The sequence below is a fragment of the Mytilus edulis genome, chromosome 8 (genome assembly GCF_963676685.1).
Source record: "Mytilus edulis chromosome 8, xbMytEdul2.2, whole genome shotgun sequence".
Classification (NCBI taxonomy): Eukaryota; Metazoa; Mollusca; class Bivalvia; order Mytilida; family Mytilidae; genus Mytilus; species Mytilus edulis.
Window position 1 is genome coordinate 19,800,859 of NC_092351.1, and position 20,687 is coordinate 19,821,545.

General features: G+C 32.3%; 1 protein-coding gene across 1 annotated transcript in view; it reads right to left on the minus strand.

The window, feature by feature from the left end:
* The window catches only part of LOC139485021 (uncharacterized), a 90,870-nt gene extending 71,717 nt beyond the window's left edge, over positions 1 to 19,153 (minus strand). The window contains exons 1-3 of the mRNA XM_071269122.1: positions 19,069 to 19,153; positions 9,961 to 10,052; positions 1,737 to 1,802 (exon numbers count right to left, since the gene is read on the minus strand). Coding sequence (XP_071125223.1) covers positions 1,737 to 1,781 — 45 coding nt within the window. The 5' untranslated portion in view covers positions 1,782 to 1,802; positions 9,961 to 10,052; positions 19,069 to 19,153. The remainder of the gene's footprint in view (positions 1 to 1,736; positions 1,803 to 9,960; positions 10,053 to 19,068) is intronic.
* Between the last annotated feature and the right edge of the window lie 1,534 nt (positions 19,154 to 20,687).

Below are 20,687 nucleotides of genomic sequence, written 5' to 3' on the forward strand. Positions count from 1 at the left end.
ATAGATTAGCGTAGGTTTTCCTGTTTAAATGGTTCGGTATGAGCCAACGCTGCGTGATGAAGGCCTTACTTTGACCTAAAATGGTTTGCTTTTACCAATTGCGACTTGGATGGAAAGTTGTCTGATTGGCACTTATACATATGTACCACATCTTCTTATATCTATTTGTCAGAATAGTATCAATCTAATTTCAATGACATTCACATTTAAGTCAACATTCTTGTTTGCATTTACTTCCATATATACTTTGTCTTTCTAATTATACTCACCATGGCTAAACTAGGAAGTACTAGTAATTTTTTACTTCAGCGCGATTTTCTGTATTGTTTTTATCCCGATGACGGTGTCGTAGGCACCGAAACAGGTCAGACTTCACTTAATTACTACAGCTAACCCTTAAGTGTTGCTGTTATAACTGATTTCATATACATTGAAAAATGATGTTGCATTAAACTACATAAAATTTAGTTCGTTGTGCGTTCATAAATATTCATAACATTTGACCATTTGTTTGCACTTAAAATCCCTGCGGTCATCTTTCTGACCATCGACTCTCGCTATAGCCTACAGAATCACAGATGATTTAATGTGAATTTGTATTAGTAATTATGAGGGTTTGGATGGGGTTAAATTAGATTAGAGAAAAAAGGGGTTATTTTTCTTAAGATTAGAGAAAAAAGAGGTGAAAATTAAATGTTACAGAATGTAACTCCTTCATCTGTTTCTTAAATTGATAGGGAAATTACACCAAAAATCAACCCAGCCTTCCTTTTTTGGTATTTGACATTGTGATACAACTTCATAGATATACATGCACTTATACACAAGATAAAATGATTGGTTTTGGACTCTTGTTGACCAATTATTCCTAGAAAAATAACACCAACTATCACAACCTTCTTTTTGTTGTAAGGAGATCCGTTTTCTCGAGTTACATAATTATTGTCGGGGAAACCAAATTGTTGCTTATGTACTTTGTCTATAGAGTTTTTTATTTATTTATTTTTCATAAACGGATTTGGTGATACCCCCATAATCTATCCCAACTTTTTATGGTAGGGAATTTCTGGTACAATTTCATAGAGATCTATAGACTGATACTAAAGTGATTGCCTGGAAACCAGAAAAAAATCTAGTTATTAGGCCCTTCTTAGTGCCTTATTACCAAATGGGCCATTACCGCTACATAATTAACAAGACATCAGTATACTTTCGATGTAAATATAGAACATTTTGTGGTTCAATTTCATATAGATTAATACACTTATAAAGAAGCGATTGTCCTGAATCAACAAAATTCTCGTTTGTTTGGCTTTTTCTGGCCTCATATTCATAAACAGTTCAGGCAATCAACCCCAAATCAATCCAACTCTTATGTGGTATGTGACCTTGTACTAGGAATTTATAGAGATCCATACACTTGTACTAAAATTATTGTCTAGAAACCAAATGCATTCGAACTATAACACCATATTATACCGTAGTATAAAACTAGATACAGTTGGACACGCCAAAAACTAAACATGACTTAATTAAAAGACCAAAAAGTGTCTTTAAACACCAAAGGCGAAACACAAGTTGTTCTTTCCAATATTCAATATTAATTTTTAAATTTGCATATTACAAATTTCTTAAATCAATAATTAAAGTAATTTTACCAATCGTGCAAATGCATTAGATAATAGTTAGTTGAAGCATTAAAACTTACCAAAATAAGTAAAAGCATTAAAACTTACCAAAATAAGTAAAAGCATATCTCTTATCTTGTCAATGATTTTCATAGTGATTTTGCCATCTATGTTCTGTAATAAAAAGAACCAATATTGCACATGTCTTTTCTTTCTCATATCATACTTAAAATTAATAAAGTCAATTAAAAGTATACAAAATCTACAAGAAATCCTTAAAAAAACGTACGGTGACCTTATCTTTTCTTTTGATCTACTTGGGTTTATTTTACAACTCTACCATTTATTTACGCTTCTTATCACATAAATTAAATGATGTTTTTTCCTGTATAATCCATACAAAATGTGTCATTTTTTCACAAACCTGTAGCTTGGAAAAATACTCGGTGACCTATCTGTTTTATTTTATTTTTTGAAAATCAATATATACTACATTTTGTCAAAGAATGAACAAGTTCTATCATTTTTAATTTATACTCTCATACAACCTTAAAAAGGAAAATATAGTCCCACCCAATTCACTTTTGAGCAAACACGTACCAATTTGACTGAGAATGGCTGGAAATAAAACTAGGGGCTCTCAGCAGCCTGTATCGCTCACTTGTTTCTACAGTGGTTTGGGAAATCATGTAAAATAAGGTTTGTATCATAATAAGAAGTATTGGATACCCTAAAAAATTTTGAGGCCATGTTTGGTTTAATTTGGCTAAGTAGTTAAATTGAAAACAGGTCATTCCACTAGTAACCATACTTACAATAGTTACTGAAGATCCCTTATCATTATTTAAATTAGTTTTTCAAGTTGTGACCGTTTGTTTTTATTTTTTTGTTACGATTTTCCCTTAGCAAATTTAGCAAATCCCTGTGGTCCTTTTTTTTAGCCAAAGCGGTCATATTGGTTAATTGGTAGTGCAATCGAATGTATTTTTGAGTCATGATACCCTATTGAAAATTGTGGCCTATTTTAATTCTATTTGGACCAGTAGATAAATGTCAAGGAACAGTAAATGGGCTATGTCGCAGATTTTGCTAAAATTTTACAAACAACCTTGGCTTGTTGAACTACAATCGTAAAATCGAAAAAAAATGCATTTATCATTTTTATTATCTGAAATATCGTAGATTGACTGCTTTTAATATGAGTGAATATTTGTACAGAAAGTACATAAAATCGGCGAAAAAAACATCTAGAATTTATCTTAAAATCGCCAAATCTCTAATTCTACCCCATACATTTTTCTTGAAAAACTATTAATTGTTGACACATGAATTTCTGTTTTAATGATATAAAATAATCATATGGTCATCGACTTCGTTTTGTGTCTAATAATAAATTTGTTTCCTTGTTGGTAATGAAAAACGTCAAAAATCAACGTATTACGGCCTGCAACGTGGTGGCGTTACAAATATTTTGACGTTTTATTGGATTTTTTTACAAAGAACACAACTTTGAACGATAATTAACGTAAAAACGAAGTCGGTGACCCTTTATTTATCTAAGAATTAATGCAAGCTATACTTTGTTGTAGTTTTAACATGGGTAGGCATTCTATTCGTGATTATTTTTTGCCCGAGAGATAGTGGGGGCTAAAATAACGCGAATATAATGCCTACCCATGTTAAAACTACAAAAAAGTATAGCTTGCATCAATTATTTCGATTTTAAAATTAAAATGTATTAGTGTATTAGCGTTTGTTTAGACTCTTCCTTGAACTTCCCGTTGTTTGTTTGTTTATTGGCAATGAGATTTTTCAGATGGAGGAGTTTTAACAGCCGTTGTCGTATCTAGGTCAAATTTGTTAATTTCGATTTGCAACACGTTACAGTCATAAAAACTGAATTAGTAACAACATATGCATCATTTAAGAGGTTGGAAGTGTTTGAAGTTAACTAAATTAATTAAATGCATGCCAATTTGATAAAATTCATTATTCTGCAGTAGTCTATAAACGCATGTGCAAAAACAAATTATTGGATTTAGAGCATGGTTTATTCACAAAGAGAATGAAGCACGTCATATTAGAATAAGAAGTACATCGAGACAGAGTTGTATGCAAAATTTGACTGAAATCTGTGACGTTGTCCATTTACTGTAACTTTAACTTAATATAAAGGGCAATAACTCCTTAATGTGTCAATTGACAATTACGGTCATTTTGACTTATTTGTAGATCTTACATTGCTGATTATTATTGCTGTTTACAGTTTATCTCTATCTATAATATATTCAAGATACAATAAAAATATGTAAAATTTCCTTAAAATTATCAATTCAGGGGGCAGCAACCCAACAACAGGTTGTCTGAATCGTCTAAAAATTTCAGGGCAGATAGATCTTAACCTGATCAATATTTTTACCCCGTCAGATTTGTTCCAATTGCTTTAGTTTCAGAGATATAAGTTAAAACTTCATTCTAGACCCTTTGTTCTATTTTAAGCTATTTCGGACATGTTGGTTTGGTAAGCGGAGTCATCGGACATATTTTTCAAACTAGAAACGCTAATGTTGAGTATTGCAAAGTTTGATTAATTTTGGCCCGGAAGTTTCAGAGGAGAAGATATTTGTAAAAAGTTAATGACGACAGACTACGACGAAGAAGGACGACGGACGCCGGACGCCAAATGAGGAGAAAATCTCACTTGGCCCTTCAGGCAAAGGTCAGATTAGGACTGAAGTCGTTGTACAAATACGCTGTTTGATAAAGCTTTTGTCAGTATTCAGACAAAACTTAAAGACATCATCGGACCTCTTGGTAACTTATGAATGATATTCGAAGATATTCGATCAAAAACCGATAATGGGTGTGACGATCCTAGTGCGAGGCGCATGTTGACAACGTTGACTTCCGTCATATTCTTGATCTATTAGAGAAAACAATTTGTTTGGTAGGACAATCTAATGTTGCAATAAATTATCAGCGACGTTTGTCAATCCTTCAAAGAATAAACGATTAAAAGAAGACTAGATCACTTCTTAGAGACAAACAGGAATGTTTAGCAGTAAACGACAAGCTTTTTTTGGAAATGAATTAAAAAAGAGCTGAAAAAATGAAGCAAAACAATTAAAGAACCTTCCGAATTGGCATTAGCTCTTGGACGAAAGAACAAGATTCATAAGAAGAAGGTGATCAACTATGACACACGTCGTCAGGTGCAACAAAGTCAACAATGGGAACCAAAGAAATCTTTTCAATACAAACCACCCTTTCAGTCATGGCCTCCGAATCATTCACAGACAAGAAACTGGCAAGAAAATGGTTTTCACAGAGGAAATAAAATAGGTAGAATTAGGTCTGTTAAATTTTGTTTCAAACCTTATTCACACAAAAAATCTAGACAAAACAAACAATGTTTAATTTCATTGGAGAGTCTAAACCTAGTGACACTATCAAAATACATTTCTATAGCAGGAAGGTTAAACGAATCCCCTGTCACCTTATTATTTTCTACTGTGTGCAGAAATACTTGGTATGCTAATACCAAGAAACTATGTGTGTTATGTGGGGATTGAATGTATAATACTAACACAAGAGTGCACACGCTGAAATGTCTCGCCTTCTATACTAATCATTGATATTATGTTGATAGTCCTAAGTATAAAGCTTTATTACAACTGTCACATAAACTTAACATTAACCACGATAACTAAACAAAGACCAATGAAACTTGACAATGAGGTCAAGGTCAGATGAACCATGCCAGGCAGACATGTACAGCTAACAATGCTTCTATACAACATATATAGTTGACCAATTACTTATAGTTTAAGAAAAATAGACCAAAACACAAAAACTTAACACTGTGCAATGAACCGTGAAAATGAGGTCACGGTCAAATAAAACCTGCGCGACTGACATAAAGATCATAAAATATTTCAATGCACCAAATATAGTTGACCTATGGCATATAGTATTAGATAAAAAGACCAAAACTCAAAAACTTAACTTTGACCACTGAACCATGAAAATGAGGTCAAGGTCACATGACATCTGCCCGCTAGACATGTACACCTTACAATCATTCCATACAACAAATATAGTAGACCTATTGCATATAGTATGAGAAAAACAGACCAAAACACAAAAACGTAACTATAACCAATGAACCATGAAAATGAGGTCAAGGTCAGATGACACCTGCCAGTTGGACATGTACACCTTACAGTCCTTCCGTACACCGAATATACTATCCCTATTGCTTATGGTATCTGAGATATGGACTTGACCACCAAAACTTAACCTTGTTCACTGATCCATGAAATGAGGTCGAGGTCAAGTGAAAACTGTCTGACAAACATGAGGATCTTGCAAGGTACGCACATATCAAATATAGTTATTCTATTACTTATAATAAGAGAGAATTCCACATTACAACAAATCTGAACAAACAAAAACAAAAAACTAATAGACTCCACATATATTGTATATATATTTCATATCCAAACAGACTTGGTCTTGCAATCATTTTCTGCAATGTACCAAACTATAACAGCTGTGTGTATCAAATATATTATATTTCTTCTGCTTAGTGTATACAACTATTGTGCATAAATGTATGTATAACTTTCATGCATTATGTGTATTTTCAAATAAAAAAGAAGTTCATTATAAAAGATATACATTTTTTTCAAAACCTGTGCATTTATTATATTTGATAATTATGTTTGATTATCGAAATAGAAAACTTCTTTTTTTTAAATTACTGATATGGTTTATAATTTTTTCAAGTATGAAAAATTGTATTTTAATACTAACAAAAACTAACAGCTGTATAAATATGTAATTTACTTATGTTAAAACGTGATCGGGATAAGGTACCGATACTTGATGTTTTTCAACTAACTAACTAACTTACAAATGTGCAGATTTAAATGAAGTATGATGACTTTTAAAAAAAGGAAGGTTAAAACATTTTGTAAAGAACTGGGAAATAATCACCTCAGACAAAAAGATACTAAAAGATATCTAAAATGTAGAGGACAATTTTCAGTCACGTCCGTTACAACTGAAAGATCAAATAATGACTGTAAAAGAAAATCACCTGATGTCAACAGATCTGGAGGTCAAAGAAATGTTGACAAAAGAAGTCATTGTACTAGTAAAACCATGCAGGGATCAATTCCTAAGCAATTGGTTTTTTTATTCAACAACAGTTGTTAACAATTACTCCACTGACACAGTTATCTCAGTGAAGGTCCCTGTTTCATTAGTACAAGAAGTGCAGGGATTCTTTAGGTAGATAAAATTTTAAATGTTTAAAAAATATTAATATGACATCAATACATAAATAATGCTATTCTATTATATTAAAGTATTTATATCATCTGGCGTTATTTTCGGAATTTTATAGTTCATCCAATCAGCAATTGGTTTTAAATAACCAAAAAAGATAGAGATCAAATCCAGTGTTAAACTTTAAACATTTAAACCAATATGTAATGTACCAACTTTACAACATGAATGTCCTGTTCTTGATCAAAGACCTGCTAAAAGTGGCCGATTTCATGCTAAAAATAGATCTTTAGAAGGCATATTCAGTTTTGTCCATCAGTCAAAGCCACAGCAGGATGTTCAAATGGGAAAGACCCTTAATCGAGTACACAGCCCTATCCTTCGGGTTAGCAGATGGTCCATTGTTGTTCACCAAAAAAATGAAATCAGTAATAGGTATCTTGCGAACGATAAGTGTTCGTATAATCATATATCTAAACGACATACTCTTCAAGGCAGAAAACCCCCAAACACTGGAATTTCACAGAAATCCAAAAACTAGGATTACTGATAAATTGCAAAAAAATCAAGCATTAATACAACTCAAAAGATAGAGTTTATGGTTTTTCAGATAAATTCAGTAGAAATGATGATCTATTTAATTAACCAACAGAAAAGGCATCTCGGATAAAACAAAATGCAGATAAATGTTAAGTGCAGACATTGTGACAGTGAGGCAATTAGCACAGTTGACAGGAAAGCTGTCAATCTCTATGCAAGCAATATTTCCTACAAATTTGCAAAGTTTTTTTCTTCAATTGGATCAAATAAAGGGTCTGTTGAAAGGAAAGTCCTTCGAACAAACAATAATTCTCTCAGAAACAGCAAAAGACGATTTTATTTTGGTGGGTTACAAATATAGAAGAGTTCAATGGAAAGGCAAATATAACGCCTTGTCCAAAGATTTTGAGAAGGGGGGCTTTTTTTCAAGACGAAAGTACAGGTGGCATATGGTGAAAGAAAGACTCAAATTTCCACATTAATACCCAAAAAAAAATATTGACAGCTATTCTTACAATGCAAACATTCACAAAAGAAAGGCTTCATTTGGCCGTTCCTTTTAAAAATAGACAATACTTTAGCAATATCATACTGAAACAGAATGGGGAACACAAAATCAAAAGATTTAAATCAAATAATAAAAAAAAATGTGGAACATGTGTCAGGAAAGAAACATAAGTCTCACTACAGAGCACCTTACAGGGACAGAAAATCTTATAGCCGACTGGCATTCGAGAAATATATACGACTCAGCGATTGGAGTCTAGATCAAAATATTTTTAACAAATTCAAGACCAAATAGGTCCCCTATGGATAGACCTGTTCGCTTCACGAATAAATTGTGAGTTGAAAACCAGATCCATTCAGATATGTACTAGGCACATTTCTGATACCATCGACAACATTTAAGGGCTATGCTTCCCCCTTTTTCAATGAAAGATCGTTGTCTTTTCAAAGTCAGGAAGAACAAGGCAACGTTCTTAGCAATAGCCCCTGCATGGCAAACACAACCATGGTATCCAATGTTATTGGAAATGTTAATACAAGAATCAATAAAATACTAATATTTCGAAATATTTTGATTTCATCCCAGGGGGAACCACACCAACTGAAACAGGGTCTCTCACTCGTTTGGCATGGAAAATTTCAAGGAACGAGGTACTACAAAGGGACAATCAAAAGCAGCTACAGAGGTTCATGGAAAAGCATGGAGACCAGGAATCCAACTTTCTTACAAGAGATCCTTGGGAAAATGGGTCAGCTGTTGGAGTGAACAATCAGTTAATCCTTTTCTTGCCCCTTTGGCTACTGTATTTGAATTTCTCACAAAATTGTTCAAAGCTGGTTTACAATATAAAACAATAAATAATTATAGTCTGCAATTTCAAAGAATCATCAATTAATTGATAGTGTAAAAGTATGAAAGCATCCTCTTATTATTCGACATATGTGAGCCATTTTCAATGAAAGGACACCAACGTCAAAATATGAGTTTACTTGGAATGTTGATATTGTCTTGAATGAAATTTTATCATCGGTACAAATCAAGCTTAAGACATTAAACACCTTTCATTGAAATTAGTGATGTTGTTGGCTCTATCTTCAGCTTGTATAGCATCCGAAATAGGCCTGACAAATTGTTAATACATGAAACAACAAGGTTCACAGGATTATCAAAATAAATGATATTAAATGTTTGATTTGTTTAGAAGATTTCTATTTAAGTGTTCTAAAATACATAACACAAAAACAAAAGAAATACACAAATGTTAACAGGATTATAAAATCAACAAGAAGTACGTAATTGAGAAATGTGGTATAATATATATGAGAAAATTATCCACAACAGGACAACTTTTCTTTAATGAAGTTTATTGTCTTTCGTTTCCTGAAGTTTATTCCTGGTTGATTTCGTTAGGCTTATAATTAGATTTTGCAGTAACATTTTTTTTCTCTGAGCTGGCAATCTTCAGTAACAGAATGAGGAAATGCACGTGGAACATGCATCATCTTATGGATTGACTAGTCAGGCTGCGTGCGCAGCAAGAGATAACACTGGAATATCTTGTTTCGGTTATTCATAAAATTAGAATTCCATTTCGCACACGAAGTTTGCTTGAAAAAAACCAGGATTGCTGCACCAGATAATCAAGCATTTTACTTTGTTTGTCAACAAATTTTGTTTACTCCGGAATAAACATTCATTCTTCAGTTAGTACATTGTGTATTTCACTTTACCCGTTTCCTAAAATATTGTTTGTATGTGATTGTACTAATATTTAGAAATGTATATTGAAAATATTGAGGTTTTTATATCAGTAAATGATTTTTTTAAATGTATACACACATTATCTTAGATACATAACAACCGTCAAAATAAGAGTTCAATAGAACTTATGTAATGAATACAAAATGTACATAAATACAGGAATTTAGCGAACTCTTTTGTTTTATCAATCTAGACTTCAAATATCATCACATAAAAGTAATGATTACTTACCTTCTTTGTAATCTTAGCGATTGGAGAAGCTCCCGCTTTCGTTTCTTTACTTCCGTGTCTAGCTGGTTTCCGTTAAGAAAGGGTAGATTACTCTGTAAAATTTAAATGTACCGACACAATTATAAATAGTAAAAATAGTGTTAATCGTGCTATTTCATATTTTATAGATATTGTTCAATCGCTGACAAAAATATTTTTATCGTTTAATTAATCTATCTGGCTTTTGCATCCAGTCGTTAATTTAAATAAAAATATAAAATTGTGTTTTGCTATCTTTATTAGGGTTTTCAAATTACAAATAACAAAAATCTTTAAATTTATAGTCGAAATCTATCAAAAAACAAAACATATTAATCAGTTTACGAGACAAGATTTAAAAAATTAAGATAATCCAGTCGGATAAATTTATTTAACGATTGTAAAGTTTACATATAACCGGGAATTTTGAAGAAATTTGAATGTCTATTTTAGTTTATTATCGGTTAATGACTTATGGAACGCCAAAACTTCCTTATGTATAACAATCACCATATCATTAAGGGTACACGTATGAAGCAAATGTTTCATACTATAACAACATTTTACTATAATACTCGGTCAATTTCCTATCTAAAGATGCTGTGATATAATTTGGATCTACTTTTTCATCAGGATTAGATTACCTGAGCTGTGTTTGGCAAACCTTTTAAGAATTTTTGGTCCTCAATGCTCTTCAACTTCGTATTCTATTTGGCCTTTTTAACACTTTTTGATTCGAGCGTCACTGATGAGTCTTTTGTAGATGAAACGCGCGTCTGGCATAAATATAAAATTTCAATCCCTGTAGCTATGATGAGTTTATTCATACTATTCTGTCAATTCACTGTGTTATGAAGATAACATTTCATACTATGATGTTATCTTGATATAATATGGAGCTACATTTTTATACTGATTTGTCATTTTACTTATTACTTGATTTATTTCACTTGACTTGTCGGGGTGTAACCGGTCCGATTATTTAAGAGCAGTCCATCTATAGACAGGTGTGTCGTGATAAACTCATCAATGAAGTGTTGATTTATTCGTCCAATATTATAACTCAGTTCATATGTATATCCGGATGGTGACACTGATAGGTGATTAGAAATCAGTAATAATTATAACGGTCATCATACTTATCACACACATATTCAAATAAACTGTTCTTATGCAAATTAAAACGTAACCTCCACCCGATCAATTGAAATAACATTGGTAATAACTAGTCTGTGATATTGCTATACATGTTATAAAGATACATTTTATACTATGAAGACATCTACATATATTATTAAGCAACTTGTTCATACTATTTTGTCACCTCAGTATATTATAATATTAAATTTGTATACTATTTAATCATCTCGATATAACATGGAACAATTAAGACATATTTCAATACCAAGATCACAGTTCTGATATCACAAGGTGTCATCTATATAATTGTAGACTATGTGATTACACTGTACGAGTATTTCATCATACCATAAGACCATTTCATCAAACATACATTATCAGACAAATATATAATTAGCAGCGAAAATAGCAGCGAAAATTCCCCGCGAAATTCATCAGCAACATCGATTGTAATAATACAAAAAAGGCCGTGAAGGAAGTCGTTTTGCGAATCATAGGGAATCGTTTTCAAGATGAATGAATTTATCGACTGTAATGTTGCATTTGCCTTCAGCGATGCGGAGTTGAAAAGACGTGGTGTCGACACAAAAAGGCGACACATACAGGTTGGGACACCTAAAATATACAAACAAAACAAGACAAAAATAAAAAGATGGCCTTTATACTTTCCGCCAAATTTTGATTATCATGAAAGCAACCTGTTTTTTTTTTTTTTTTTTTTTTTAGGTAGTTTACTTAAAGCGCGTGTTTGCAAATCATGTTCATGGTGCAAAATGTGTAACTCGTATCCCGTACCAACTTTCCCCGTACCCATTACAATTTAGCCGTATTCTTGAATATTATTATTAACTAAAAGCTGAGAGCCAGGTCGGCATATGTTTAAAATGCCATTATTGTTAAAATCATAATGATCTGTTGAATGAAGTACATAAATCAATGCCGAAAGTTGATTATCTTTAGTTTTCTATCTGAATTTTACGAATTTATCTAGTGTTTTACATAGACATCTTTGGGTCAAGGGGTGGAGGTGGGGCTGCAATTTACTGCTCCATTCTCAATTATATACATGTACTAGGTAAAAGTTCTAAAATATCGGTATATCAGTCAGCATTGTGTTACAATCTTAAATAGAAATATATTGACATCAATATGTGGAAAAAAACCAAGGGACAATAGATAAACATGTCAAAAATTGGATTACAGAAGTCACAATTATAGTATAATCTTAGACATTATAAATGATAACATATATAAAAAGTGAAAAATAGAAAAAAAGAAAACGACATATAGAAATTCTATAAACAAAAACCCTATTATTATTAAGCAAAAAATAAAGACAAGAATACAAAATTAATCATAGCACAATACCAAGTGGTGGGATATAGAAAAACCGACCACGCCAAAAGATTATTAACAAAACAGTAAAAGTTAATATGTACAAGGACAAATAAAAAGACCACTATAACACGTAATAAAGATGACAAACAGCATTAGTTCCTATTATCTATAGTTTAAAACCATCATGTACTGTTTGTGAAATTGATATATTTATCAGCAACGTCTTTATATCTAGATCTCCCACTGAACATTTTTTAGAAAATGGACGAGATATTCTTTGACGTAACCTGTGCTCTTCAACTTTCTGTTCATACAGTGATTACGTTTTAAGATTTATCCTCGTTATCTAACACATGCACAATGTATTAACAAGATCACTTTATCAGACCAGTCTTTATAGAAAACAGATGCATTTCCTTAAATTTTCATTATTCTAACGTGTGACTTTTTTAAATTATCTTTCCTTTTTGGTATATATGTTTTTGAATTTCTGCCCACGCTTTAAAAACCTCTTCTAAAAAGATTTCTTACATCTTTTCCTCTTCTTTTTCTTCCAGTAAGCGGCCGTCGTCAACTTGTTGACTATCCTGCCACATTTTTGGAGTGCGCGCATGAACATTTTTTAAATTTAATAACAAAAACAAAAACTGGGTGAAATTAATACACAGGTGCGAATAAAAACCTTGTCATTTAATTTACTGACAGGTTCTGAGCCTTGAAAAATGAAGGACACGGCACTACTAGTGTAGAGCAAGGTCTTCCACTCTCTCATGTTTGTCTAGGATAGAACGACTCCTTCCGAACTGTTGTTTTGCATGATGGTATTCTGAATGCTTTCTTATTTGTTATTCCCGGAGGAACTTTCATTTGGTATCAGCTTATTTGATGTATCGATCATTACATAGTTATTTTTAAGCTTATACATCATTATCAGTCTGCTTTGTTTTCTTCTTTCTTGTTAGGTAGTCTATTCTAGATGTTCAAGCATGTTACTATCAGATGAAGTGTTGTGATATCTTCTAGTAACATACCTTGCTGCCCTTCTTTTAAACATTTCCAATCTATAAATATTATTTTGTTGTTACGGGTCCCATACTGAACTGCCATATTGCAATACTGGTGTGACAGGTGACACATATGTTTTTTTCCATTACAGACTTATTGCAGATGGTTAAGTTCCTTTTCAGAAAACTGATTGTATTTTTGCTTTGGCAAAACGCGCGTCTGGCGTACTAAACTATAATCCTGGAACTGGTGATAACTATTTGGAGCAGGCGTTGCTATATGTTTACAAAATTTTAGATCTGATGCAATGGTACGTCACAAGTATTTCGTTGATGTGAGGTGTTCAAGGTTATAGCCATGTAGTATGTAACTGTATTTACCTCAACTTCGCTTTATGGAGATGGTGAGTACGTTACATTTATCATGATGTAACTTTATGAGATCACCCCTAGTTTTTGGTGGGGTTCGTGTTGTTTATTCTTTAGTTTTCTATGTTGTGTCATGTTTAATTTACTATTGTTTTTCTGTTTGTCTTTTTTCATTTTTAGCCATGGCGTTGTCAGTTTGTTTTAGATTTACGAGTTTGACTATCCCTTTGGTATCTTTCGTCCCTCTTTTATGATCCATTTCGTTTCCCATTCAGCCAGATTATCAAGGTCCATTTGCAGGTTTGCTGAATCTACATCGAATGGAATTGTGACCTACGCAATAGTGTCACCAGCAAAGAGTCGTACAGATGATTGAATCCACTGGGGCATCTCATTTATATAGAACAGGAAAATAATAGGTCTCAAGACTGATCCATGGGGTACGCCGGTCTCCACAGGTATAGAGGTTGATGTTTCTCCCTCCACCACTACTAGCTGTGTTCTATCACTGAAGAAGTTCTATATACACTCATTTATTTTTATCTCTTATCCCATGTTGATTCAGTTTGTGGATGAGAAGGCTATGACTAACCTAATCGAATGACTTGGATAATACCATTATGAGACAATATTTCATCCAAGTTGACAGTTACGTCACCGATAAATGCAATTAGCTGTGACTAACATCATAGCCTCTCTTGTAGTAAATACATGATGTTTTGTGCATCTGTATGAGACATAATGTGACCAGTGACAATAGGCTCCAATAGTTTGCATGATATACAGGTGAGTGAATTCGAAACTGGTCTATGATTATTTGGAACGTATTTTTGGACAGATTTTAGCTGATTTACAAATACTTGCCATTTCTCCTGTAAGATAAGAGCGGCGTAGTATAGTCAGTATTTGAGCTTTAATTTATGCAAGTTCTTTAAAGGGGCACTCGGTATGAGATATATGTATATAAAAAAAAATATAATATATTTTTTTCGTTTAATCATTAATGTAAGTGAAATGGTGAAATAGTTATTCGCTTTTAGCAGCCAGTATGGATCAATTTTGTCAAAATAAGCTGATAAACATTGATGATGAATTTATCACCCGCAAGTAAATAATTCGACCTCATTGAATCTGTAGTCATGTGAACTTTCTCTGTGTACGTCGTTATGGGGTTCGTGTTGTTTATTCTTTAGTTTTCTATGTTGTGTCATGTGTACTATTTTTTGTCTGTTTGTCTTTTTCATTTTTAGCCATATAGTTGTCAGTTTATTTTAGATTTATGAGTTTGACTGTCCCTTTGATATATCTTTCGTCCCTCTTTTCAAATCAACCCCTTAGTTAGAAATGTATAACACGTGAAATATATGTGTAAAGTTATTTAAAGGAAAATAAAATCAACATTGAAAGTGAACAAAATGTAAATCATTAGATTTATTGATTTTATCCGCAAGAAAAATCATTCTTATACAGGTTAAAACGATGATAAAAATGTAGTTTTAACTTTAATATAAAATCAAACAGACCTAGAAAAATAAAAAAGCACGAGTTTGTCTAATCTATTTATATCTATTATTATGTTTACATCGCTTATATGGTCATCGGATGACTTTGGACGGCAACTCGATACTTAATTAGATGGCGTCCAGACTAAAATACACACGGAACGAAGCTACGTATTATCATCCCCATGCCTTGTTAATTATTTATTTTAGACTTTTAATAGTTTGAATAAATGTTTTATACATTTGAAAATGCCTGTACCAAGTCAGGAATATGACAGTTCTTGACCATTCGTTTTTGATGCGTTTTGTTATTTGGTTTTGCCATGTGATTATCGACTTTCCCAATTGATCTTCCTCTAAGTTCAGTATTTTTGTGATTTTACTTTTTACATTGTTTTGTTTCAAATATGAAAATTTGAGTCAAATCGGTGAACATGAATTTGACAGTTAGTGCCCAATCAAGGACTCGATGTGTTGTGTTGTCTTGTCCAGCTGCTGTGTTTGGATTTAGTTTTTCATTAGTATGTCACATCCTTATCTGTTATTTTGATGTTGGAAATCTTTTCAAAGTTTCCCGACATATTACACTTCTTTTAGAATTCTTGGTTTTATATGTTGGTTTTGTCTGAAAAGGCTTTCTAAAATTGTCTATTGAGTATATCTGCTTTTTCTGTTGGTTCTGAGTGTAGAGTTCCATTAGATTTTAAGGGTTATAATTTACTCCTACCTGACCTCTTGTGCTTTATGAAGGTCCAGTATCTCTTCATGCAGTTTGATTTTTCTTGTGGTATATTCAGATCTGGTGGTGAGACTATACTGTCGATGTAATTCCAGTAAGCTTTCCTGATTTTTCTCTGTGTTCGTCGTTATAGTTCTTTAAACTTGTCTTTGTCTCCTCCATTTCTATATTTTTCATTCTTTTATTCCATTTATCCCTCTAACTTTTTGATGTCGGTTGTAATCCATGGACTACCATCTTTCTTTCTAGTTGTCTTTTTTTGTACATTTTTACCTATGCTTTCTTACAATTTAGTTTGAAAGTGTGTCCACAGTGCATTTACTCCTGTTTACTGTTCATTCATTGAGGTGTTATCTTTGTGTAGGTTTTGCAGGTCAACTTTCATATTTGCCTTCCTCTATAATGGTATAATCCTTGGATTTGGATAGATTTCCGGGGGTTGAGATTCACTTCTGCGAAAACGATGTCATGGTTAGAAAGTTCGCGTAGACCATTTAGAGTGAATATCCTATACAACAACAGTGAATGTCTCAGAGTGCAGATTTAATATTTGATTTTAATGTTGGACTCTGTCTTGCTAGTGTATTGTATGTTTTCATATATATGCATTTATTGTAAATTACATATATGTCTTAAAGTTTTACAGATCTTGAAAAACTACACAGTTTAAAGCAAAATAATTCTAAAAGTCCCTTGTTTTCACCAATTTCATGGTATATCCATGTATACTCACTCATCATTAGAGTTATACATATTGATAAAGCTTAACACATGCATGAAGGGTGATATTCTTTAAATATGTTTTTATAAGTGTCAAGGTCTTCATACAAAGGAGAAACGGAGAGATGTTTGGACTATTTAAGGTCAAAACTTTTTAATATATACCGTCTTAAGGACAAAACACATTTTACAGAACAATACAATACAATATACAATATGCTTTCAAAAACACTCCGTCACAAGATAAATTAACATTAAAAATCAGTGAAAGGGAGAATGCCTTTTCAATTCATTTACATCCAATCAGAAAGGTGTGGCCATCTTTTTTAATGAAACTTTGATCTTCAAATTCACAAAGTTAAAAAAAGATGAGGGTGGAAATCCTCTTGGATTGGACATTACAATTGAAGAACAAAGAATTACCTTAGTAAATATTTATGGGCCACATGTAGACACTCCTTGCTTTTATCAAAAGGTGGCACACATTATTGAGGAATTTGATAACCAATCGTGTATTTGTTGTGGTGATTTTAACCTCATTCAAAGTTTTACTCTTGACACTCATAATTACGTTAATACCAACAACCCAACGTCTAGAGAAAAAGTATTACAGCTAATGGAAGACTTTAATCTAGTTGATCCATTTATAGAATTTTACACTAATGTGAAGAGATTTACTTGGAGGGGAAAAAAACTTTAAGGTGGTATGGGTGTCTTCCTCCATCTTGGATTGTAAAGTAAAAAACAGAGAACCAAAGGTCCAGATTTTCTATCAAGTTAGCAAAATTTGATGCAGGAATGCAGCTATTTAATGTGAATTTTCATTTAAAAGAACCAATTTCAATAAAAACGTATTTTCTTGTCCTAGCCACTTTAAGAAAAATGTGTTTGGTCTTTGCAAGTAATTTTTTGTGCAGTCAGTACATTGAATTAGATTTAACATTTTTAAGCAAAGAAACAGTATTTTTTTAAAGGGATTGCTAATTTATTGATTCCTGAATGGTCAAAAACAACCAAAATGACATGTCCCTAGACCGCCTGTTCAACATTCCTACTCGTATAAAATATCGTAAAAAATGTAGAAGTAAATGTTATTTTTACTTAATATAAGTTCTTTAATAATTCAAAATTATGTTTAGAGCCATTATATTATAATAAACAGCTTTTAACATAGGATTTTTAATTTCAGAAGGTGTGTCCTTAACGAAATGTCCACTACGAAACGAAGTCATTAAAATTTGCTAATAAACCGTTTTATAAAATCAATGTAATGTTTGTTTGCAAGAGATATAAACATTAGGGTCTTACAAAAGAAGTGATGCTTTTATAACGGCAATTAAATTGTTGGTAAAAAATATTGAGCACATCAAATGGACCAGAGTGATACCGTATTTTTGTAAATGTCCACTTCGAAACGGGTCAAATCTCCATCAGTATCTGGTTTTAAAATTATGAAAAAAATATCAGTGTACAGCTTAATACATGTTTTGATAAATACAATCAGTCTTGTTACTTTTGCAATAAAGGGATTGTGGGGAAAAAATAAAACATGTGAATACGTCCCCTACGAAACGGTCACCTACGAAACAAGTATGGGAGAAAAACGTTTCGTAGGGGACACTTCCACTACCATGCAGTCTTTTTTTACTCTTTTTTCAATTATATTCGTGCAAAGCAAATACCAAGGGTTAGTTTCATGTAATTTGTATTATGTGTTTATTAACATAGAATAGGGTTGATGTCAACTACGAAACTTTTTGTCCACTACGAAACGGATTTGTCACCTACGAAACGCATCAAAATGTCCACTACGTAACACGAGTTGTACCTTCATATGTGAAGTAATGTCTAATCTTTATCGATAAAAAATGGTTCTCCAATTCAGAAAAAAATAGATTTTCCTAGTATATAAAGTAAACAAACTTGAATGTCTATAGGAAACATTTAAAATTGCAAACATATGTGTGTTTAGAAGCAGTTTCGTTTTTGTCCCCTACGTAACAGTACTCAAATTATGAAAAAAATATCATTTTAAGGAGTATTTAAGATTGCACTTTTTGTTTACAAACAGGTCTATAATAGAGGTATTCAAAATAACTCTTGAAATTAAATTTTAGACATTTTGATTTTCCATTTTTTTTAGGTCTGAAATATACACTTTTATTGAAAAACGCCCAAATAGGGATACTTTTACTTTCAGTTTGGTGCAAATTAATAAGCTTTTATAAAAGGTTTGAATTTGTGTTTCAAGTTGCGTATCTGCTTGAAAAATATTTACCTTTCATGTTACAAAATCACAAAGAAAATTTGTCTAGCCTTTCCTGAGAGCCTTTCGTTTCCACAATAGCTGGGTAAACAGTTCCTATAAATAGAAATGGGAATTTCCGTTTAAATTTTAAATGCAATCCGGAGTAAATCATATGATCCGGTAGTTAAGCGAACTAACATTTGAAATTTGCAAATGCTGTGGCAGAAATTATTGATATCGATCTTTTTGTGTTACTTTCCACAAAATTTCACCATATTCTGAGAAAAATTTGTAAAGCTTTTGTTGCTGGATTTCATATGAAGATAACAAGTCATAATCTTTCAAATGAGCCGGTCTGGACTCTGAGGGTCTGGATCTTGTCAAACTCCATACAGCGTTATCGTTCGGGTCATACTTCCTCTTTCCTCTAGTTGGTAAACGGCAACAATGGTTGCAGATTCCTCCTCTAAATACATCTCCACCTCTTCTTGTAATATGGCATCATTCATATCTGATTTTATATACATGTAGATATAGGAAGATGTGGTATGAGTGCCAGTGAGAAAACTCTCCAGCCAAGTCACAATTTTTAAAAATTGGCTCACACCGAACAGCAAGCTATTAAGGCATATAGTTGATTATAAAGGGAATCATTGACGTATGACTGGAGCACCCCCCCTTTTAGGTCAGTCAGCGCCCCCCCCCCCCCCCCCCTTAAGAAAAGTTCTGGATCCGCCACTGACTGGTATTAACTGAGAAAAAAAACACACTTCGTGTACACAATATACTTAAAGCACTAAGCTTTGCTGGTTCCAATATAGAATTGTCCATAGAATTTTGAGAACTAATTCACTACTTTACAAGATGAAAATAGTAACAATATATGTACATTTTGTAAAGAAGGACCAGAGACCAAAGAACATTTATTTTGGAGGTTTGGAGCTGTCCGATTGTCGCCAGTCTCTGTCATGCACTAAACATCTGGATTTTTTAAATGACAAATATTGAACTGCCTTTGAATATTATGATTATTTTATTTGGTATCTACGAAAATATTATATTGAATTTTGTTAAAAATAAGATTATTCTACTTTCAAAATATTATATCTACCGTACACAACTACAAGAAGTTTTGCCAAGTTTAAATGCTTTAAAAAAAAACTATTTAAGGGACACTTGAACTTAGAAAAATACATTTCATTTAAAAACCTCTCTGTAGAGGAAAATAACAAATACTGGAGTCCCTGGGCCCCTATCATAGAATAAAAAATAAATGTTAAATTTTGATTGAAATACCACTTATGTATATTGCAAGATTGTTCGGTAACCTATAGCTGTTGTATCGTTGCTTACATCCATGTCTTTGGAACAAATAAAATTTCAATGTTATAAGATATTTATTTATTTTCAACCTATTATTGCACCATCATTTATATTTAGTTGTTGTTCTATTATTTAATACTTCCTTTGTGTGAAAATGCCATTCTGTATACCTTTGTTCATACAATTAGTGCTAGTCTATTTGTTACAATAAAGAAAGTTCATTATAAAAAAAAGTCGGCGTAAGGTTTCAACTCTCAGGAAGATATCTGGATGATTTGTTACCACAATGAATAGTGAATTTGGTCCTTTAGAAGGCTTGTTTACAA